We start from the raw sequence: 8,753 nt of genomic DNA, 5'->3' as shown, positions 1-8,753 counted from the left end.
AGGATGGCAAAACTTTGTCTCACATACTTTGGACACATTATCAGGAGGAATCAGTCCCTGGAGAAGGACATCATGCTTAGTAGAGGGTCAGCAAAATAGAGGAAGACCCTCAACAAAATGGACTGACACAGCGGCTATAACAATGGGCTCAAGCATAACGACTGTGAGAACGGCACAGGACCCAGCAGTGTTTCGTTCTGTTGTACACAGGGTCACTATGAGTCGGAACCGACTCAACCGCACCTGAAAACATGTATTTTAAATATCTCCCTCCTACACTTTCTTTTTGTTCACTCAATTTTCTAGGTAGTTTGTCACTTACTCAATCTCAAACTCAGCCTTGCCTCAACACACACACCCAACTTCAAAATCTTTCATTAATTTAACTACCTCAGATTTTCATTCAGTTTCATCTCTTTGGCAACATCTCTTCTGGAGCCTTGTGACATGCTGCAGTCTGGATCCCTTATTTGCTCTATCTAATGCAAATACAGCAGAGAACCTTCTTCCAACATTCTGGAGATTCTCTCCACCTTTTGAATTGGATCCCTCATTTTCTAATGATGAGTGATCCCTGAATAGATCCCAAGAATGAGAACGTAAGAGACAAATATTTGAGACCTTTCATGTCTAAAAATGTCTTTACATACTCCCATACTTCATACATTAAATGGGTATATAATTCTAAACTGGAAATAATTTTCTTTCAGTATTTTGAGAATATTGCCCCATTGTCTCCATATGATATGCTTTGGCATGGGTTTATTTTCATCCTTGGTGTCTAGCACACGATGGGTCCTTTCAGGTAAGAAATTACTAGCCTTCATTTCTAGTATGTTTTCTTGAATTATTTCACTGATTTCTAGCAGTCTACTTTTATTTTTCTCTCCTATTTTCTATCATCATTTTATCTTCTTGGTTTACTTTTTTTGAGACTTCCTTAACTTTGTCTTCCAGATCTTTCAGAGTTTTTCATTTCTGCTCTCATATTTTTTAACTTCCCCAAATGCTCTTTCTTATTTTGTTTGTTCCTCCTTTATATATTCTGTTTTGGTTTTACGGATACACTATATCATTTCATATTTCTAAAGACCTTGAAGATTTGTGTTGTGGTTGCTAAATTTTTACCTCCCTGCATCGTCTCTGTTTCTTCCAAGTTGCTTCTTTTGTTTATGTAAGTCTCCACCACTCATGTTAAAGGCTTTCTTCAGATGTCTGGTGATCTATGGCTTAATTTACATTTACAATGAAACTCTTAAAAGGCTGATTGGGAAAAAATCAGTTGCATGCCTATATGCTAGAAGAGTTAGAAAATAGTAAAAAAGTGTGAAAACTTGTTCTACTAAATAAAGCTATAGCATTTAAAAATATCATATTGGCACAAAGACAAACAAATAGTTAATAGAAGAGAATATAAAGATCTGGCACAGGGAAATATGTACGTGTGTGTGTGTACCCACCCATCCATCTCTTACAAAAACTCATTGCCATTGCATCGGTTCCAACTCATAGTGACCCCATAGGACAAAGTAGAACTGCCTCATATGGTTTTGAAGGAGCGGTTAGTGGATTCAAACTGTGACCTTTTGGTCAGCAGCCAAGCTCTTTAACTATTATGCCACCAGCACCATATATATATATAAACACACACACACAGACATATATACACATATATGCACATATACACACACACATATATACATACATATACACACATACACTCCAATTGGAAAAAATGAAATTGGCTCCCTGATTCATATTATATAACAAAGATAAATTCCAGGTGAATTAAAAAAATGTAAATGGAAAAACTATAAAACTTGTAGAGGATACTATAGGTAAGTATCCTTTTAACCCTGAGTTAGGGAGATTTCTGAAAGACAAAAGCAGCACTATCCATAAAGGAAAAGATAAACTGGCTAACAACTCTGTTTACCAAAAGAAATAATAGTGAAAAGGTAAAATCTCATAGCTATCAGCTCCTTTCCTCTTTGTTCTTCTGATATCTTTTTAGTAAAATCCCTTGTCATTTTAACGAGGGTTTCAGAAGGAATGGAAGTAAATACATTTGTAAAATCTGCCATCTTTAACCATAGTACCAAAAATTTTTTTAATGAGGAAAATATTTTACTTTTCACTCTAATGTGTTGGAGGGAGAACAAAGTGAACTTCAGGAGAATAAGGGTGGATATTATGCTAGTTATATTTTCTCTAACACACATTAAAACAAAAACTTAGCCAGTAAATCAAGAAATATTTGCCCATATATTTCCTCTAATTATCTTATGAACTATCCAGTCACAGTGATACCACACTTAGGGCAACAGTTATCCCCCACTTCCACACTCCCCTCTTCCTTCTTTGGAATCTGATGTATCATCCCCTTCTGGAAAATTTCTAGGAATTATTTCTAGTTATCTCCTCAGTAAGGAAAATCACTTTTTACTGACATCTGACTCTTACCTAACAAATCAGGTTCTGCAAGTGGCACAAAAAATTAAGAAATAAGGCTAAGGTTGTGGTCCAAGGTAATTTGGGAAGTCCTGCATAGTGCTAGAAAGTGACACAGCCTTGACAAAACCAAGACTGAGGAATTAGCATAAATAAAGGTTTTATTGGTCAGTTTAGGTGAGTGACATACTGACATACCCCCAATTCTCTGCTCCCTACACCCAAGCCCCTGGTGTGGCAAGAGAAACTAAGCCCATTGGTGGTGGGTTACAGGTGGGAGACAGAAAGGACCTGAAGGCCTCTGAGGGTTAACAAGTCTACCGGAACCGGAACCATCGTCCTAGGAATAAATCCAGGATGGAAGAGGTATCATCCAGGGCTGAAGATCTTGGTGATTCTTGATCTAGGCAAGAAAGTTATACACATAAATAGGCTAAATGAGAGAGACTAGGCAGGGACAAAGGAGAAGAATAATTAAGGTTAGGAGAAAGTTTCCCCTCCTAAAGTTGTTAAGAAATGGACCCCTTTGGTTCATACTCTTCACTTACCATCTCTAGGACTGCCATCTGCTTCTTGCCGTATTACTGTGGTCTCTGTCCGGCCCTCACTGTCCACCACAGTCCGGTGCTCCTCCACTGTCTATAAGGAGAAGTCCCCACCATTCACTAAAAGTGAGTTTGGTGCTTTCTATACATGGATCTGTTTTCATGGCAGCCCCTAGCCACAGTTCCCTTTAACCCTCTCCCCCAGCTCACCCCATCTGGCTTAGTGATCTTGGTCACAGAGACGCTCTTGAAATAGGATCTAGGCCGGGGCTGTAGAACCGGGCCAAGGCCCTCCTGGGAAACTTGGGAATCCAGATCTGGAAAGGCAGAGAGATGAAGGAACAGGAGAGGCATAATACAAGGGAAAAGAAAGGAGAACTGTGACATGAAGAAGATTCAGGGAGGGAAAGCAGAGGGAACTTCAGGAGAACAGAGGGCTAGTGAATGTCCCCTCCTTCTAGACTCACCATTGTCCTCTCGGGCTCTAGGATGGGGGGTCACAGGCCACACATCATCAAACTGCTGAAGAATCCAAAGTAGGTGAAAAATATCTTTTCAATGTGAAACCTGAAGGGTCACAGACCCAAAACACTACCAAGTTCCAAAACCACCTTTCCGCAGGAAGAAGAATCCCATTCAGTACAGGTCTACTTCCTTACTACTTCCTCTTTCCTGGCTGTTTTATGTATTCCTGTACCAAGAAGCCTTCCTGACCTGATCCTTCCCAGTCTTCCCCCAACAATTCCTCTGGGCCAGTGATTTTCATTTTTTTTTTAAAAAAGAGAGACAGTAGAACTCCCATTTTCACCACCACCCCCCCTCCACAAAGAAAATCCTACAAGAAGCTATTATAGAAAACAGATAAATAAGCTAAGTGGACGGTCTAGGATGCCAACTCAAGTCTATCAGATTCCATCAAAGATTCCAGTCTCTGCACACTATCAGTTGTTTTCACAGGTTCTCACGTCAGGGCCAGATGGGATACTCACCCTATGAAAAGGTCTCTGGGAGCCCCAGTCTGGTACTGGTTTTGAGGATTCAGTCCCTGCATCACTCTCCAAGACCCCCCCAAAGATCCTGGGCTGGTGGCTATCTGGATACTTAAGCATTGAGTCCCGAAGTGTCTCTCCCTTCCGCTGTCTCTCACCAGCTGTCTCTGACTCAGGACCTAGAAGTTCTACAGAAAGTGGCAGGTCAATGTTGGCAGTGGAAGAGGACTTGGGCTCTTTAAATCTCCCTGAAGTCATCAGTCTTCTCACACTTTCCACCCCAAACTACTCCCTGCAGACTCCTTATTTCACCCACCAACCCATTAGAACCCACAAGTTCTCCCTCAAGGGCAGCCACACACCAGGAGGGCGAGAAGGCAAGGTCCAGGCCTCCATCTCACTGAAGATGCTATTGAAATCCCGTACTAGGTCATCAAAGCCGAAATTACGATGGAAACGCATCCCTCCTCCTGGGCTGAAGCTGAAGCCAAATTCTTCTGGGGGCTGGGGCTCCCCAAACCTGGGGCTCCCATAGCCCCATGTGGATCCTTCTTCTTCTTCTTCCTCATCATCCTCATCTTCATCTCGAGTCATTCCTCCAAAAAAGGGATCTCTGTGGCTGGGGGTGGGGGCAGATTGGCCACCAAGATTTCAGCACCAGCAAGTACTTAGAAAAGTGAGACAAGAACAGGGGTCTCGGAAGCATAACAGCTGCTAGTATTTTTGTATAGCTCTTATTAAAGTCAATCCTCATCTCTCAGTTTACCCCAATCTCCTTCCCACCGCCTTGTCTCCAGTGTCTGCCAGCCTCTCCCCGCATGCCAAGGTTATGCTCACTTGCTCATCGTCCTTATCCCCAGATCCCCATTTTCTTCCCCGCCCGGGCGCCTGTTGCATCACCCCAGGTTGGAGAAAGGCTTAGGTTGCCGTTTTTCCTCCACTTAACGACTGCCTTGGTTACTGTCGCAAGGTGAGTACTGAATGTTGCGACTTCGATCTTCTCCGCAGTTAAAAGTGTGGGCAAGAGGATGTTTTTCCAAATAGAGGGTGTCAAGGGCCAAAGTCCCCTCAGAAGATTCCCCCCCTTGTCCGACCCGGACCCACGCTCACCTCCGAGGTCTAGAAAAGCCGAAAAAGCCCCGGAAGAGGTCAAAGAGGCTCATTCCCGTACTGGGATTCGAACCTTTGAACGCCACCCACGACCCATTCGCACCAGTAGGCAGCCGGCGCTTCGCTGACGGAAGGTGGGCGAAACGTCACACCACGCTGCCGGAAAGCAAGGCTGCAACCCAGATACTGTCGTAAAACGACCGTAAGCCGGACCTGGAAGGGGAGGCGGGGCGGACGGGCCTCCTCAAATTCGAACGGCTTTTACCTTTTACCTCACTTTTCAGACCAGTTTCTTGTGAAGCGGGTGCGTGCTACCGAATTCCTATTTCCCAATGGCCACCTGCGTCCGACGTCAGACTCTCCTTCCTGCTGACCAGCCTAAGCCTAAAAGGTGTTTCTAAGATTGGACTCTTGATTGTATACGGCTATGGCCGCCAGGGGACAGTCCAATCGCACAAATAACGAGCCCAAGGCCCTCCCTCATCCCTGGCTGAACACACCCAGGGAAGCCACAAGTCACCCCGCTCCCTTTCTCGGGCTTGTTTAAGTCTGAGAGGAACGGACAAAATGTTCTGAATTCTCCCAGTTAAGATATGGGGACGCATGGACTTATTTCCTCCATCTCTCCAGCCACCAAAAATGTCATTAAGGATACTTGGTTTTCCCAAGCAGGCTTTGCAACCAGCAGCAAACTGGATTTGTAAGGGAGCAAGGGAAGGGAAGCTAGTGAGGCAAGAAAGGATTTGGGGCTGTAAGTATTCCTTTTCATATCACAGACTCTTCAACGTCTCACCCTCCTCCTCCATCCTGACCTTGACTCCTTTTCAAGGGACTGGGTGTGACATGAACCACCCAAGAGGCAATAAGTTTTGTGTTTTACTCCCAGCGGGGTGGTGCCCCAGCCAACAGTGCATGTTGCTCTCACTTCTTTCATTTGCCTGGACCTGTTGAAGTTATACTTTGACCCCACAATGCCATTTCCCTCTTTGAAATGGTCTCAGCTCCTCTAAGACCCTTTCCACCCCCCCATCTCCTCTGTCTTTTCCCCTCATTGCCTGAAATCTGCTGTAGATGTAGTTTCTGGAGAAAATGAAGACTTGTGGTGGTTCTTCCCAGGCATCAGGCTATGAGATTCTTAGGGGTGAAGGGAAGGGAATTCCCTCAAGGGCAAGATACTAGCACATTAAGGTCAGAGGAGTTCTTAAAGGGCAAAGATTTCATTTTATTCCACTGCCTTCGGGGCCTGCTAGAGGAGGCCCAGTTGGTACGGTAATACTTATTCACCAAGCCGGTCATCGACGAGACTGAGGATATCCTAGACGGAGCAAGAATGGGCAGAGGCTGAAGGTAGAGGTTTTCTTTTTATATATACAAGACACATTAATCCATTAAATTTGAGGACACAGTACAAAAAAAAAAAAAACAAAAACAAAAAAACACTTCAACTAATTCATCTGACGATGCTGTTCATATTCATGACGCCATTTTTTTGTTGTTTTGTTTTCCTAATAATAAAGGAGGAGGCTTAGGGCTGTTGGGCTGATATATATTTGGGGGCCCCCTCTTCCCACCTCACCCAAACACCACCAGGGTGAACAGGAGGAGGAGAAGGAAGGGCAGGGCCCACAGCAAAGTTTCATAATCTTGAATGCAAGGGGGGAGGAGGAAGAGGAAAGGAAGAGAGGAAAAAAAAAAAACAAAAGGAAAAAATACAAATCCTATAATACATACAACAGAGTGGGGATGGTATGGGAATGGAACAGACATAAAGCTGAGGCATGGGGTAGGCCGCTGGGGGTGGGGGGTGGTGGAACCCCCCCACATTCCTTTCTCTCTTTGATGCTGTTTCCATAGTAGCCAGGCTGAGGAGCCCTCTCAGAAGATGGGGCCGGGAGAAGAGGAGGGCCAGGGCCTCAGTTGGCCCCCCAACTGTAGCTGTTGTAGGCAGACTTGTTGGTCTGGGGCTTCTGCGGGATGGAGCTGGTCTGGCTACGTTGCCCGCTGCCCGTCTGCAGGGGTATGGGAGGATCATGGAGAGGAAAAAGGTGTCTAGTTAGTGGGACAGATTTGTGACATCTTTAGGTGGAGATATGGAAGTTGTCTTGAACTCTCCCCCATGCCCCTTGTTTAGAGACTACTAGGAAGTTCACTTGTCAGCCATGGGGAGTTCTGCTCTACATAGCTGTTAGAGGCCCTCTCTGACAAGCAAGGCACTTTCATCCTTTAAATAGCGGAAAGATGAAATGAGGGCAAGATACTTTTGGAGATAAGATAGTTCTACTCATTTTCAATTCCACATTTTCCTACCACCTCACCACTCTCTGCTCTGGCAAAGGGCTGCTATCTGGGGAGAATTATGACCTCTTGGGGATGAGAGATCATAAAGTCATTTCATTTCCACTGATGCCCCCAAGTGCCTCAATTTGGAATGCTATCTTTGAAAGCAAGGAAGCCCTTATTCCAGCTCCCCAGCCACCTATGACAGAGAGGTCACCTGTGCCATCCCACAGCTCCTCACCCCTACCACACATCACATCTGTGAGCCCACTGCAGACAAGGCAGGAGACAGACTAAAGCCTCAGGGCTCCAAATACTGTCTAAGAATCTTTCCCATTCCGGTAACCAAGTGTTTGGGCGAAGGGTAGAAAGAAAGAAAGAGGGCATTAAGGAAGGGGAAAGGACACAGGAAGGGAGGCCAGAGAGCTCAGCAAGGTGTCCGTGTTTGTGTATCCCGACTTGTGACCGCGCAATCTATTTCCTCTTCAAGTTCCCTGAAGCTATGGAGGTGAAATGGGGACTGAAAAGGAGTGGGTTCAAGCATATCATCATTTAGTTTCATTACCTGCTCCTCCTGCTGGCGCTGGCAACAGAGAATCATCTGCAAATATGGTAGCTGAGGCAGAACCAGGATATATGGAAAATAAAGGGACAAACTTTGACAATAGAACTCCACCATCATAAGGGAAAGCTATAATGTCAGGGGAAAGGGGAAGACTGGGAGAGGCAGGAGGGGAGGTGTAACCCAGGTCTGATGGGATGAAGACAACTGTGTCATGTGAGGAGGTGGAGGAGAAAGGCACCAAAGGAAGTGGGCAAAAAAGGTACCTGGCCCCTTCTCTGACATCTCCTTTGCTGGCCGCTCGTGTTATGTGCGCTTGTGTCTGTATGTGCTGTGTGCCCATGGCTGGCACTGGGGAGGGCTGGGTGAAGGTGGTGGTGAAGAAGGGTAAGAGAAGGAAAAGGAAGGCAGTTTTAAGGGATAGGAAGGAAGAGGAAGGGAAAGGAGAGAAGAGGAATTGCTATTACCTGGCCATCCTGCTGCAGGTGATGGTGAAGGATCTGGGAGTGCGGCTGCTGATGGGGGGTCAGAATGTGCATAAAGGGGGCAGGTGGGTAGGCAGCAGCTGTGGCCGGATTGATGGGCCCCCCACTTCCTAGGGCTGAAGGCAAGTTGAAGGAGGCAGCAGGAGTACCGGAATGAAAACCTTGTTTCTCAAAGGACTGCTATCCAGGAGGGTGGGAAAAGACAGAGTAAAAGGGATCAGCAAAGTAAGCCTTGACATTTCTAAGCCCCAGCTCCCCACCTTCAGAAGGCAGCAGTGGCATCATAGAAGGAACATGCACCTAAAGTCGGCTATTCGGGTCTGAGTCCCAGCTC

At 45.5% G+C, this 8,753-nt stretch overlaps 2 protein-coding genes across 4 annotated transcripts in view; both read right to left on the bottom strand.

The window, feature by feature from the left end:
• Positions 1-2,185: 2,185 nt before the first annotated feature.
• Positions 2,186-5,535, bottom strand: HAX1 (HCLS1 associated protein X-1). Of its 3 annotated transcripts, none has more exons than XM_010594780.3 (7): positions 5,361-5,535; positions 4,348-4,604; positions 3,986-4,173; positions 3,464-3,518; positions 3,207-3,313; positions 3,000-3,090; positions 2,186-2,854 (listed from the first exon to the last, which is right to left on the bottom strand). In XM_010594780.3, exons 2-7 carry the CDS (start codon positions 4,577-4,579, stop codon positions 2,769-2,771), a joined length of 759 nt encoding a protein of 252 aa, XP_010593082.1. In that variant the 5' UTR covers positions 4,580-4,604; positions 5,361-5,535; the 3' UTR covers positions 2,186-2,768. The 3 variants fall into 3 exon arrangements, with proteins under 3 accessions (XP_010593082.1, XP_003414966.1, XP_010593080.1); XM_003414918.4 differs by lacking the exon at positions 5,361-5,535 and adding an exon at positions 5,096-5,253 and having other exon boundaries at positions 3,464-3,515; XM_010594778.3 differs by lacking the exon at positions 5,361-5,535 and adding an exon at positions 5,096-5,252.
• Positions 5,536-6,437: 902 nt separating this feature from the next.
• The window catches only part of UBAP2L (ubiquitin associated protein 2 like), a 38,784-nt gene continuing 36,468 nt past the window's right edge, over positions 6,438-8,753 (bottom strand). The window contains 5 exon segments of the mRNA XM_064282641.1: positions 6,438-6,927; positions 6,930-7,019; positions 7,021-7,104; positions 7,938-7,988; positions 8,402-8,599. Coding sequence (XP_064138711.1) covers positions 6,814-6,927; positions 6,930-7,019; positions 7,021-7,104; positions 7,938-7,988; positions 8,402-8,599 — 537 coding nt within the window. The 3' untranslated portion in view covers positions 6,438-6,813.

Source organism: Loxodonta africana, chromosome 3 (genome assembly GCF_030014295.1).
Source record: "Loxodonta africana isolate mLoxAfr1 chromosome 3, mLoxAfr1.hap2, whole genome shotgun sequence".
Classification (NCBI taxonomy): domain Eukaryota; kingdom Metazoa; phylum Chordata; class Mammalia; order Proboscidea; family Elephantidae; genus Loxodonta; species Loxodonta africana.
Note: the sequence above shows the minus strand (reverse complement) of the source record. Positions and strands in the feature narration are given on the sequence as shown.